Below are 14727 nucleotides of genomic sequence, written 5' to 3'. Positions count from 1 at the left end.
CAGATATGAAAATACAACAATGAAACCTGTTGAAAATGTTTTAAGGGAAGTGGGCCTGTGGTTCAAGTGGTAGAGTGCTAGACTTGAGCTGAAGAGCTGAGGACACAGGCCCAGAGTTCAAGCCCCATGACTGACCCCTCCCCCAAAAGAAATAAGGAAGGAAAGAAGGAAGGAAGGAAGGAAGGAAGGAAGGAAGGAAGGAAGGAAGGAAGGAAGGAAGGAAGGAAGGAAGGAAGGCAGGCAGGCAGGCAGGCAGGCACAAAAGAGAAAGAAAGAAAAAGAAAAGAAAAGAAAAAAGAGAAAGAAAGAAAGAGAGAGAGAAAAAAAAGAAAATGTTTTGAGAAGAAGGAAGGATAGGGACAGGATAAAGGGAGTATAGTTGACACATTGTAAGTGTAGAAAAGTTACTATGCCTTACACTACTAGTGTAAATTAGTAAAAAACCCCCTTTGGGGGAAAAAAATTGGCAGTCCTAGTATAACTAATAAAACATTTCACCCTATGACCCAACATTCTTACTACTGCAACAGAACTAAATGTTTATATCAAGAATGTTCACAGAAATTTTACTCACTAAAGACAAAAACTGGAAACAATCCATGTCTAGGACAGAGGGATGGGTAAACTGTGATATATTCATTTAACAAAACACTATATAGTAATAAAAAAACAACCAATTTTTCATACAGGTAACAATATGAATAAGCCTCTTACATCTCAGGTTGAGTGAATGAAACCAGACACAAAATATACATACCTTATGATTAAATTTAGGTGAAGTTTCAAACTAGGCAAAACTAATCTATAGTAATAGAAGTCAGACCAGCAGTCCTTGAGAACTGGAGATACTAATGACTTAGAAAGGAAATGAGTGAGTCTTCTATAATGCAGGAAATGTTGTCTTGATCTAAGAGGTAATGATTACAAAAGTATACTTATGTAAAAATTATTAGTGCAGGTGCTCAGGTGTGATGTAAGGTTGAACACCTGTAAATCCTACCACTCTGGAACTGAGTCAGGAAGATCAATTTCAAGGCAAGCTTAGACTACTTAACAAGACTGTCTCTAAAAACTTCACTTGACTCTAGTAAAGTTTATGCATTTCTTGTAAATTATACCACAATAAAAATAATCTTAGGAAGAAACCTTTACAATATCATTTTTACTCCAAACATTTTTTTCTTGAAAAAGACCATATCAGAAACCAATAACTATTCCACTGTTATTTCTTCTTATTTCATGGGAAAAGTATGACCTACCATTAAACCAGTAATGTTATTCCCCAAATTTAACTATTTAATGCAAGCTTTGCTTAATAGAATAAGGTGAGTTTTAATAGGAATTCTGTGAAAAAAAACCTACAAATTAAAGTTAATAATGGTATTTTATCTCTGCTATCACTCCAGCTAATCACTTCTCAAATGTTTTCTTCTTTAGAGCTATACTGGTAGCATTGTTTAATTTTGTTAACTGGTAACATTGTTTAATTTTGTTAACGAGCCCGTTCTACCCTTTTTCTAACTTGCATACATGTAATAGCAGTGTACAAATATTGTCACAATATAATGCAAGAAATGTTAACTTACAAGTCACTAAGTACTATTAACCTTACTCAGGCTATCATAACCTCTTTGTGGAATCAGTACCTTCTCCAGCAAAGAGGGAGTTCATTAGTTCATTAGTTCTGGGAATGTGAAATATATAACAAATGTGGGTTGCTACTCCCTCTTTGAACAGTAAAAATGATTAACCAAAGATAGAATCAGAAAAGGCACTTGAGGTGAAACTTACTGTAATCCCTTGACAAGTCATCTAAGCTTCTACCATTCTTACTATCTGTGGCCTACTTGTAATTAAATATATTTGCAGTGAGCTGCTCAGAACTAGAAAGATAAAACACTCAAGTTAAGGAGTTGGATGGCCTCAAAATGAAGAAAACCTTTATCATCTTTAAAGATTCAGGTTAAGAAAAAAAAGAGTATGTCATTCTATTTTTTCTATTTGATATAAAACTGAAAAAGATCAAATCTAAATGGAAAAACTTCAAAATAATGTTTCTTTCTTAATTTCCTAAATCAGCAAAATATTATATTCACTAATATGAACTACATTCTTGATATCCACTCATTCTTGAGAATTCCTATGACAAGAATTCCCTGAAAAGCTTCCTGGAAAACCAACTAAAACCTTATCTCAAGATTAATACAGACCCAGATTTATACATTAACTTATAAAGGAGAGTACTCAAGATAAGTTTTTAGGTAATTACATCATTCTATTTAATTTTTATTTCTAATGTTCTTATATGGCTTCTGAATGTCAACTATCCCTTAAAAAAAAAATCCCTCTAAGTGCTACAAATCTTCCAATTTCTTCTGCTTGGTCCCTGTCAAATCCCCATTCCCTCAGTCCAACTTTGAACTGTTCTGGCACTCTGATTCAAGTAGAGGTTTTTTTCCCCCTTCAGAAAAGACAGTCAATGTCAAGAAGAAGACAGAAAACAATTGTCTGTACCTCCGACAAATACCTCCAGCAAAACAAACAATACATGCCTACTAAGGAGGCCCTGGTGATGTATTGATCAAGCTAAAGCCCAGTCCTAAGAGAAAGTAAACTAGCCAGAAAATAATAACGTATTATCAATAAAATATATGACTTGTGCCATGAGACTTGGGAAGAGGATAAGAACTTTACAAGTTGGAAAGGTCTTCTAGTCAATGCAGCAATGTTTGAGTTATAACATGACAGACTCTACAAACAACAAAATCTATATAGCATACTTGATAGACAAAGAGCAAGCATTAGGCACATTAGATATCAGGAAGGCCTTGGAAGTCACTCTAAGGATCTGGACTTTTATCTCACAACTAATATTATAAGTGCCTTGAGGAACAGAAGCGTATTTCCACTAAGGTCTCCATCAGCCTACTTCACTCATTCTAAAAGTAACCAAGAAAGGGGAAATGTGGAAGAAAAAATAAAACCAGAGAGAAGATAAATAATAATTAGAGACTTTCAAGGTATACTCGGATGTTTGGGTTAAGGCATAAGGCAAGAAACATACAGGCTCGGGTCATACTCATCAATATGTATTTCCAAAAGCAATTATAGAAATATAGAGAAATCGAGAGCTCAAAATTCATGTCTTAATTGACAAGTTCTATTTTTTAAACTATATTTCTGTAAAATTAAATATACAAATTTGGCTTTTGTCTATTTTTTGAAGAGCTAGTATGTTTTGTTTTGTTTTACCAGGTTCAATTTAAAACACTATTCACCTTGTTATACATATATCTAAGCATGAAGTCCAGTAGAAATGATTTCCCTTTACGAAAAGCTCCTGCCACGGACACCACAACTATGTTAAGATCTCGTATGTGCTCCTGCAGTAATATCTGCTCCAAAGCCTCTTCATCAAGCTCAAAATTATGGTCATCTTCATGGGCAAGAACAATCTGTACTGGACATGGTTTCTTCATAACCTCATCAGAGTTTACTAGATCATCATCTTCATAATCCTCACCTAGAATTTAAAAAGGGAAAAACAGATTAATCATTGTATTACATTTTCTTTAAAATTACATCTAAAATGCAAATTAACTTCCATATATTACTTGAAAATAATTATAAAAAGATTTCCAATTTTATAGTATTTAGTATTGTTGAATACTAATGGCCTCTATCTCAAGTCCTAAGAGCAAAATGTGAGCAGCTTCATCATTCTATAAATAGCTTTTGCTACTGTATGTAAATTATAAATATTGCTTTTAAATCTGAATTTTAAAGGTAAAGTTTTAAAAAGAGATATAGCCAGGAACAAAACAAGTAAAATTTTAAGAAGTTTCCAAAAATAACATACTAAAAATAACAAGCCCCTAATTTTATAAGGGTAACGAAGTAGTACAGCATCCTTTTATCAAAGCAAGGCACAGATTAATGTTTTAGTGGAGAATAGTCTATGAGATGCTAACAACACCTTTCACTGGGATTTTCTCACCAAACGACAACTTCCACATCAAAATTATGGAAATCACAAAAACAACCATATAAACTCATCCTTTGTTTCCTATCAACACACCAAAAGAAAGTAACCTTTATCGAAGAACTTCACTGAAAAACACTGAATAAATAAATAAACATAAGCAGGAAAGAAAAATGGCCAAAGTTTACATTTCTGTTCTAAAAAATAATAATAAAATAAAATACTTAATAGCTTCAGAAAACATATACTTTGGGTTTCTTGATCCTACATAATAATGAGTTACTCCTGGGGATCTTTTCTCCCACATCAAAATTTGTAAGAGACCTTCCCCTTGAATCTGCTAAATGTCAGTTTCCATTATAAGAAGACCTATGATATCCACTATATTTAATAGTATTTTATTGGCTCTATTAAGAAGACCCAATCAGGGGCTGGGAAGGTGGCTCAGTGGTAGAGTGCTTGCCTTGCATGCATGAGGCCCTGGGTTTGATTCCTCAGCACCACATAAGCAAAAAGAAAAAAGCCGGAAGTGGCGCTGTGGCTCCAGTGGTAGAGCGCTAGCCTTGAGCTGAAGAGCTGAGGGACAGCGCCCAGGCCCAGAGTTCAGGCCCCACAACCGGACCCAAAAAAAAAAAAGAGCCAATCAACTAAAGAATGATAGATCATTCCCCACAATACATTATCCACATGACCATGATGCAAAATGTATATGAGAGAGAGAGCAAAATGTATATGCCTACATTACTAGGTTTTTAAGAATTCTTACAGAAACATCTAGCCTATCTGATTTGCAAAGACTTGTTAAAGGCTTTTCCTCCACATCATAAGACATCTTTAACTGTATAGCGCAAAATCAAAAACGTTATTTCAAAATGTGCTAGAGACACTGACAATAGAGAGCCAGCAGTTTCAAAAGAGAATTTCTAGAAGTAAAAGCAATCTGTATTTTTTTTTTTTTGCTTGTCATGGGACCTGAACTCTGGGCTTGGGCACTGTCCCTCAGCTCTTCAGCTCAAGGCTAGCACTCTACCAGTTGAGCCATAGTGCCACTTCCGGCTTTTTCTGCTTATGTGGTGCTGAGGAATCAAACCCAGGGCCTCATGCATGCAAGGCAAGTGCTCTACCACTGAGCTACCTTCCCACCCCTAGCAATCTGTATTTAAAGAGGATATTATCACTGCCTGTTTCAATGGCATACAGGTGTAGCCAGATAGGTTATTTGAATACACAAAAAATAAAACTTTCCAAAAAGGGAACAGCACAGTTAAATTCCAAGGTAACATATCACTAGGAAAATCCACATTAAAAAAAAAAAAAAAAAAAACAGTAAGCAAACTATGTAAAAGCTTCCAAGCTTAGGAAATGGTTAAGGCCATACGGCAGAAGGTAAAATTGTCCATGCATATGTAAGAAGTTGTCTGTGCCTGTTCTCTCATCTGCACAATGGAGATCATAGTACATAAGTCCATAAAACTGTCATTTAGAATCAAATGTACTGAGTATGTATTGGTACATATCAAGCACTACGGATGTACGTTATTAAGGTAACAGTTGTTTTAAAATAATCTAACAGGGGCTGGGAAGGTGGCTCAGTGGTAGAGCGCTTGCCTTGCATGCTTGAGGCCCTGGGTTTGATTCCTCAGCACCACATAAGCAAAAAGAAAAAAGCCGGAAGTGGTGCTGTGACTCAAGTGGTAGAGCGCTAGCCTTGAGCTGAAGAGCTGAGGGACTGCGCCCAGGCCCAGAGTTCAGGCCCCATGACTGGACCCAAAAAAATAAATAAATAAAATAATCTAAAAGGAGTTTTATTTATACCTTAAAATGCCAAAATACTAAAGGAAGGAGGTCAGGTCTGGCAGGCGCCATATTGGCCACATGGTGAGTGTGGTAAGGTCTGGCATCTTGTTTTCATGCTGGGGGAAGGAAAAGCCCCTGCCCATGATAGGCATGCCCAGATCCCTGGAGACAGGAGTAGCACTTGGCTAATAGGTTATTGAGTCTGTCAGTCCAGTGCCCGGAACTGGGAATTTCCTATAGACCTGCCCCCTTACTCATACTCTAGGCACAGGCCAGCCCAACCACAATTATGCCTTGCCATTCAGCTCTCCATGGGAGCTAAATTGGCTTGTTCGTAGTGTTTTTGTTCTTCCTTTCTCTCTAGCCTGAATCCTAACTCTTAATTGTATTTGGAGCTGCAGGCCTTCATAACAACTGAATGCCTGCAGCCTGCTAACTGTTTAATGAAGACTACAATATTCCATCTTTCAAAATGTGGCTTCTGGAATAATTCACCTTATAACAACACTAGAGTGGTTTTCAGTTATCCTTATCAAATTTTTACTTTTCTTACCCCTATATCAAATAATAAAAATCTTAAATCTGTCTTCATCTCAGAATTTCTGCTGCTATCACCCCTATTCTTTTTACCACCATTTTTTTCTATCAACAGATAGGAATTATCAGCTCAGATGTTAGTATCGCAATGGTTTTCCCTGACCACTCAATTCATTCTAAATCACAGACCCCACTCATATCACTTTTAAACTTCTTTTTCTTTTTTTCTTTTCTTTTTCTCTTTCTTCTTTTTCTTTTTTTTTTTTTTGTCCATCATGGGCCTGGGTGATATCCCTGAGCTCTTCAGCTCAAGGCTGGTGCTCTACTAGTTGAGCCACAGTGCTACTTCTGGTTTTTTGGTGGATCCAGATAAGAGCCTCACCAACATTCTTGCCAGGGCTGGCTTTAAAACTTTTAAATATTTTTACAATCATTTTCAGTATTTAAAATAATCCTTTTTCATTTATTTACATGTGTACTTCCAAGCTTCTCCCTCTAAAGAATGTGTGTGTCACTAGTCATCCTTCAGTTCTATCTCCCAGCACCTAGAACAGTGTTTAGCACCTTGACTAGTAGGTGCTATTATTATTAATATGTGCTATTTATATATTAATACATCATTAATATATTCTTGAATGAATAATAGTTAACCATTCTACTTAGAACCTAACTTTACTTATAAGCAAATTTGATCATTGATTAGCCTGGAAAAAATACCTCTACTAAATCAAGAGAAGTAAGAATATTTACCACTAAATTACAATAAAAAATTGTCATTCCTCCAAGGACAATAGTCTAACTTTTTTTTTAAGCTTCAAAATTAAGACAGGCACTGGTGGCTCACATCTGTAATCCTAGCCATTTAAAAGGCTGAGATGTGATGATTGTGATTCAGTCAGCCCAGGCAGGAAAGTCCTTGAGACTCTTATCTCCAATAAACTAGTCAGAAAAGCCAGAAGTAAGTATGTTCACAAATAAAATAAATTAAAAAAAGAAAAAAAAAAAAAAAGAAAAGCCAGAAGTAGTACAGTGGTTCAAGTGGTAGAGCACTTCTGCTGGGCAAGATTTCAGCCATCCAGTATTATCTTGATTTCATACTTCGAAGTCAGTTCTCCCTACTGCAGCCCTCAAATGGGTCTTTCAAGATCAAAGCTGAAAAATAGATCACAGATATCACCTATTTCTCAAATGTCTTTTCCATACTTAACACTGATTATACCTAATGATCAGCACACCTACAAAAAAAAAAAAAAAGGCCCATGATGCCAAGAATCAGGGCAAGAGAAGGAGAACACAGCTGAATGAGGTAGAATAGAGGAATAGGGGCTGGGAAGGTAGCTCAGTGGTAGAGTGCTTGCCTTGCATGCATGAGACCCTGGGTTCGATTCCTCAGCACCACATAAGCAAAAAAGAAAAAAAGCCGGAAGTAGCACTGTGGCTCAAGTGGTAGGGCGCTAGCCTTGAGCTAAAGAGCTGAGGGACAGTGCCCAGGCCCAGAGTTCAGGCCCCACGACCAGACCCAAAAAAAAAAACTATTCTCTGATACTACAAAGGAGAATAGTGTTATTACACATTTGCCATGGACTCTATGATCATAATGTATCAGGAAAGGTTAATCAGTTTTAAAAAATGAGCTATTATGATGGAGGATGTGGAGGAAGGAGAAGGCATATGAAAACGGTACTTCCTATTCAATTTTACTATGAACTTATTTAAAATTTGTCTAAAAAACCAAATCCTTTCAAAAATATATTTGTCTTTTTGCTGCTTAATCATAGTTTATTTTAAATCTGCCAAATTCATATATTCAGCATGAATACCAACAGAAAAATTTACACTTCAATGCTAGATCTGTCTAAAGTTCAAGCTTAATTGTAAGTTAAAGGTGCTACAAATCTGCACTATGTTACCAATGTTGGGTAGATTACATCAACCCAAAACTAAATTTACAGAAAGGGAATAAAGAATGGCTCACTTTTCAGAAGCAAGACAAACTCAGATTATTATTTCCATTTCAGATCCAAATTAAAAACAAACATTTATGGAGAATAACTTTGATTCGATCTCCTCAGTCCATTTATAAAAAAAATTAGTTATCAGTTCAAAGCAAATGTTTTATAGTCTGAAACTGAATTCTGATCTCAGAATTGAACCTCGACATTTTTTCTATATTCAAGTGAAGATATTACCTAAGAATTCAAAAGTATTTTCTAGCATCTGTTTTCAGAAGCTTTAAGAGTTACACCATGAAACAGACTTTTCTTTGAAAAGCCGAAGAGCACATATCTCATACTTGGGATGCATGCTGTGAATCTCTCCTGAATATACTCTTAACTCACCTGCAGAACACAAATGCAGCCAAATGTTGGTTAAATGATGTAATGGTGTTCCAATAAAACTTTATTGGGTCTCAAAAAAAAAAAAAGTTACACCATGGTACGCCTACTTCTAGGAACTTACTATATAGAAGGGACTAAGCAAAGATGCTAACAAAGATGTACATGTTTGTTTACCAGTTATTTCTGGTAGTAAAAATTAAAATTAAGTGTCTCAAAACTGGGAAGCTACCCAACTTTCAACCATATACTGACATTACACAGTTTAAAAATGCATACACATCTTTAAGAATAGTTTTTAAGTAAGTATAAAATTAAGGGGGGAAAGGCAGATTTCAAAGTACTAAAAACCATTCTCAATTCTGTTTTGCTTTGTTTTTTTAAGAAAACAAAGGTAAATTCTGGCATCAGTAGCTGATACCTATAATCCTACTCAGGAGGAGATCCAGAGGTGAGGCTCCATCTCTAAAATAACCAGCAAAAATCAAGGCTGAAGGCATGGCTTAAGGGTACAACACCAGCCAAGCAAGGAAGCTGAGCAAATAAGTGGGATGCTCTTACATTCAAATCCCAAACTGGAGGGGGAAAAAATGTGTGAGTGTGCTTGCGTGCAGTGCTGTTTATATTGTTTTAAGGAGTGGAATGAAGTTGGTAGGGATACACTGTAGGGACAGATATGTGAAAATGTCAAAATGAAACATGCTCCCCCTACAACTAATAACACAACAAATACATACTAATACTTTTTAAAAAACTACACACAAACACACACATATTGGGGGGAGATTGGAGCCCTCTAGTTACTAAGAATAACTGATATCAGACTCATACTCTATCATAAACAGTGATAAAATTAGGTAAAACATATGAGACATATGCTTTTTCAAACCACTAAACACGCATCACAAGCCAGTGATCTCCAAAACAAAAATTCACAAAATAAGCAACATCATCACCTCCAGTTCTCTGGATAGGAACAATTGCCTAACTACAGCACAAAGAACTAAAGCAAAACCAAATCAAGATCTGAGTTAATACTAAAGCAATTGCAATTCATGAGGCAGGACATCAGAGAAAAAGGAGCTGTACAGAGATGGTAACCAAAAGTCCTTGAGCAAGGGCAACAAATGTCACAGGTGCATGGGAACCTAACACTATGCAAAGGCTTTCACCAGAGGTCACTGATTACAGGGTTGGAAGACAAGTAGTTCTGAGAGACTCTGAAGTTTGCCCAGCCAGCCAAAGCAGAGAGATCTTCCACATCATGCATCAAGATGAGATACTATATAAGCCACATCTCAGAATTAAGCATGTCCCAGATAAGGTTTGTTTTAGGTCCATCCAAACAAACCCTAAGCTCAAGACTAGAAAAATATAATCTATAGAGTACACACTTTAGAAAATTAGAACATTTTGAGGAAGGAGAGTTCTAAGTGATGCTGTGGCTCAAAGTGGTAGGGCACTAGCCTTAAGAAATTCAGGGGCAGTGCCCAGCCCCTGGGTTCAATCCCCAAACCAACAACAACAAAAACAAAAAGTCTTTGCTCCAAGTAAATTTCCTTAAGTAATAAGTAACCATTTAGAGTAAAAATAACAGGAATGTAACTCAATGGGAGAACACTTGTCTAGCATTCACAGGTGCTGAGTTGGATCCCCAGCACCATACACACAAGTAAGCCAGAACTTGAGTATAAATTTTTAAAAATATTATATAGGGTTTATAATAGATGTAGAAGTGAAAAATAAAAAGCAATTAAGAGCTAGGAATGTGGCTTAATGGTAGAGTGCTTGCCTCGCATGCATGAAGCCCTCAGTTTGATTCCTCGGTACCACATAAACAGAAAAAGCTGGAAGTGGTGCTGTGGTAGAATGCTAGCCATGGGCAAAAGAAGTTCAGGGACTGTACCCAGGCCCTGAGTTCAAGCCCCAGGACTAGCAAAAAAAAAAACTTTTTTAAGCAATTAAGACAGCCACATACTAGTGGTTCATACCTACAAAACTAGCAACTCAAGAGACTGAGATATGAGGATCACAGTTCAAAGCCAGCCCCAGCTGGAAAGTCCGTGAGACTCTTATCTCCAATTAACTACCCAAAAGCCAGAAGAGCAGCTGTGGTTCAAGTGGTAGAGCATCAGCCTTGAGCTAAAAAATTTAAGCTCTGAGCATACAAAATAATACTTATCAATGTGAATTCCAGGAAATGGAGAAGAGGGTTTTGTCTTTTTTCTTTTTCGTTGTTTGTTTTCTTTCTTTTCATCCTGTTTGTTTATATGTCTCTGGGAGTTGACGGTACGGAAAGGCTCAGAAATGGAGGAACAAAGAGTAAATAAATGCAGCAAGGGTACTCACTGAACACTACGTTGAACTTTGGGAGAGGATAGGAGGATAAAACTGGGAGAGTGAGGGAAGGGGTGACATTATCTAAAAAGAAATATACTTTTTACCTAACTTATATAACCATAATCCCTCTGTACATCACCTTCATAATTAAAAAAAAAAAAAGCTCAGCAACAAACAGTGACCAGGGCCCTGAGTTCAAGATCCAGGACTGACAGGGAAGAAAAAAAAGGTGGGTGGGGAAGAAGGGGAGAAAGAAAGGAAGGAAAGAACAAGAGTTGATGGGAAGTAATTGGCCCTGACATGTATTTCTCTTTAAAAGTATAAAATGATACAGTCAACTTTAAAACCCTTTTTAGCAATTCTTTAAAGTTAAAACATTTGCCATGCAAACAACAATTATATCCCTAGGCACTTAGATATATTAGAACACCAAATGATCCGAACACAAATGTTCATAGCAGATTTAGTCATAAAAGCCAAAAAAGTGCAAATCACTCAAAATACCTTGTTCGTTTACTAGAAAACAAATTATATTCAACCCATTTAAAAAAAAAAAAAAAGACAGGGGCTGGGAAGGTGCCTCAGTGGTAGAGTGCTTGCCTTGCATGAATGAGGCCCTGGGTTCGATTCCTCAGCACCACATAAGCAAAGAGAAAAAAGCCAGAAGTGGCACTGTGGCTCAAGTGGTAGAGTGCTAGCCTTGAGCTGAAGAACTGAGGGACAGCACCCAGGCCCAGAGTTCAGGCCCCATGACTGGACCCCCCCAAAAAAAAAAGACAACTGACTGGACCCAAAAAAAAGACAACTGCTTGGTAATGTAAAGAAATGAAATACAGATATTTATGTAAACCTAAGCAGCACTCTGTTAAGTGAAAGAACACACGAAGGGAAAGAATACTGCACTATATGATTCTGTGTATATGAAATTCTGGGGAAAAACAAAACAATAGTAAGACAAATCAGATAAGTATTTGCCTGGAGCAGAGAGTAAAGGAAGAGAACTAACTACAAAAAGTCATCGGAAACTGTTTGAGGTCCTGAAAATATTTTGTATCATGATTGCGAGAGTTCATATCCCCCACATACTTGTCAAATTTCATCAATTAATCCCCAAGTTCATCAAACTACAATCCCCAATCAGTGAATTTTATGTAATTTTACATTCTCATAGCACATTTTTAAGTAATCAGGCCCAGTATATTCCTCTCAGAATACTCACTTCTTAAACAAAAGATTCAATATAACCAATCTGTTATTCACGCCCCCAAACAAAAACTTTGAAATTTTCCACTTGTAAGATAAGCCCATGACTCCTTAAAGCTGAGGTAAATGTGAAACCAACACCAGTGTTTCTCAAAGCATATGCAGGAACAAGGGTCATGATATTTTAATTCTGTTAGTATATAAATATCATTCATTTAATTCTATTTCATATAGACTTGAATAATATTAAGGCCAAGTTATCTAGAAAGGAAAGAAAAGTTTTGTTTTTTGTGTATGTTATTACGGGAACTTGTACTCAGGGCATAAACACTCTTGTCATGGCTCAGGGCTCATAGCTGGTTATCTACCCCTTCAGCCACACCTCCAGTCCAGCATTTACTTTTTAATTGAAGAGTCTCATGGACTCCTTTGACCAGGCTGGATTCAAACTGAGTTCTTCAGATCTCAGCCTCCTGAGTAACTAGGAGTATAAGCATGAGCCACCAGGGCTTGGCTGAAAAAAAAATTTTTCAGGCTAAACTGTAATGCTCCATCCTTCCTGGAGACTTATACTCTAATAAAATTTACACTTCGGTGTAGTAATTAAAGATTCTATAAAAGGCACAAAAGAGAGAGGGGGTACATAAAATAATCACTACTTTTAGCAGTGGCACATCAGGCCTGTAATCCTAGCTACTTAGGAGGCTTAGAACTGAAGCCAGATGAGGCAAAAAAGTCTGCAAGACTTTGTGTCCAATAAGCCAGCAAAACGCCAGGCCGTAGGTGTGGCTCGTGAGCACCAGCGATAAGCAAGGAAGCTAGCGAATGCCAGGCCCTGGGTTCATGGTGTACACTAACACACACACAACTCTCACAGGATTTTTTTTTTTTTTTGGCGGGGAGTCCCGTTATGGGGCCTGAACTCTGGGCCTGGGCGCTGTCCCTCAGCTCTTTAGCTCAAGGCTAGCACTCTACCACTTGAGCCACAGCACCACTTCTGGCTTTCTTTTCCTGCTTATGTGGTGCTGAGGAATCGAACCCAGGGTCTCATGCATGCAAGGCAAGCGCTCTACCACTGAGCCACCTTCCCAGTCCCTCTCACAGGATTTTTAAAAGTAAATATTAACATGATAGTTAACTAAGGCTGAAAACTATTGGGTCTGGAGTAAGCTGCAGACTGGGATAGGGACACTGACAAAGACAAAAAAAACTTGGACTTCAATAAAATATTTATTTAAAGGAAAGACACAGCTAGCTATTGGCCAATTAAGACACTAAAAATTATTTTAACTCATGATTTGTTCCAATAAAATAAAGTTAGTACCAGGCATCAGTGGCTCATACTTATAATCCTAGCTATTCAGGAGATCTGAGGATTGCAGTTTGAAGCTAGCCCAGGGCAGGAAAGTCAGTGAGACTCTTATCTCAATTAACCAGCAAAAGCTGGGACTAGAGTGGTAGCTCAAGTGTTAAGAACACTAGCGTTGAGCAAAAGAGCTCAAGGACATCACCCAGGCCCTGAGTTCAAAGTGTGTAAGCTCAAATTTCTCTTAGGAACTATAATTAATATAAATTACAAAACAAACAAAAAACCTCTAAAGACGCCTCCATAGAAGGGCAACATTAGTTATCAAATAGTTCCCCCTACAGCTCTGCCCCTTTGGCCAACAGCAGAGCACTCTACAATAAATATTCATGCTTTAAGAAGAAAAACCAGGGCTGGGAAGGTGGCTCAGTGGTAGAGCACTTGCCTTGCATGCCTGAGGCCCTGGGTTCAATTCCTCAGCACCACATAAGAAAAAAGAAAAAAGCCAGAAGTGACACTGTGGCTCAAGTGGTAGAGTGCTAGCCTTGAACTGAAGAGCTGAGGGACAGCGCCCAGGCCCAGAGTTCAAGCCCCACGAATGGACCCAAAAAAAAAAGGAAGAAAAACCAACTCCTTCCATTTCCTTACAAATGGGGCACGTCAGCCAGGCGCTGGTGGCTCACGCCTGTAATCCTAGCTACTCAGGAGGCTGAGATCTGAGGATCGCGGTTCAAAGCCAGCCCGGGCAGGAGAGACCGTGAGACTCGTATCTCCAATAAACCACCAGAAAACCGGAAGTGGCGCTGTAGCTCAAGTGGTAGAGTGCTCGCCTTGAGCTGAAGAGCTGAGGGACAGCGCCCAGGCCCAGAGTTCAAGCCCCACGGCCGACAAAAAAAAAAAACAAATGGGGCATGTCATTCTTTCTAATGGAAGCATAGAATTTCATATGTGTGTGTATACATATATGTATACACACATATATGTATATATAGATGAAGAAAATGTAGTATATATGTGTATACAGATATATATACATACACACATACATATATACATATACATTTTCTTCATTGAAGAATATACACACACATATATATATGTGTGTGTGTGTATATATATATATATATATATATATATGTATGTATGTATGTATGTATGTATACACCACATTTTCTTCATCCATTCATCTACTGAGGGGCATCTGGGTTGGTTCCGTATCTTAGCTA

The 14727-nt window shown here is 37.5% G+C and overlaps 1 protein-coding gene across 2 annotated transcripts in view; it reads right to left on the bottom strand.

Moving 5' to 3' along the window:
• The window catches only part of Atl2 (atlastin GTPase 2), a 45289-nt gene that overhangs the window by 18867 nt on the left and 11695 nt on the right, over window positions 1-14727 (bottom strand). For both annotated transcript variants that reach the window (XM_042675420.1, XM_042675421.1), the window contains exon 2: window positions 3279-3523. In XM_042675420.1, the coding sequence (XP_042531354.1) occupies window positions 3279-3523 (245 nt within the window). The remainder of the gene's footprint in view (window positions 1-3278; window positions 3524-14727) is intronic.

Source organism: Dipodomys spectabilis, unplaced genomic scaffold (genome assembly GCF_019054845.1).
Source record: "Dipodomys spectabilis isolate Male_0828 unplaced genomic scaffold, ASM1905484v1 ptg000026l, whole genome shotgun sequence".
Lineage (NCBI taxonomy): Eukaryota > Metazoa > Chordata > Mammalia > Rodentia > Heteromyidae > Dipodomys > Dipodomys spectabilis.
Note: the sequence above shows the minus strand (reverse complement) of the source record. Positions and strands in the feature narration are given on the sequence as shown.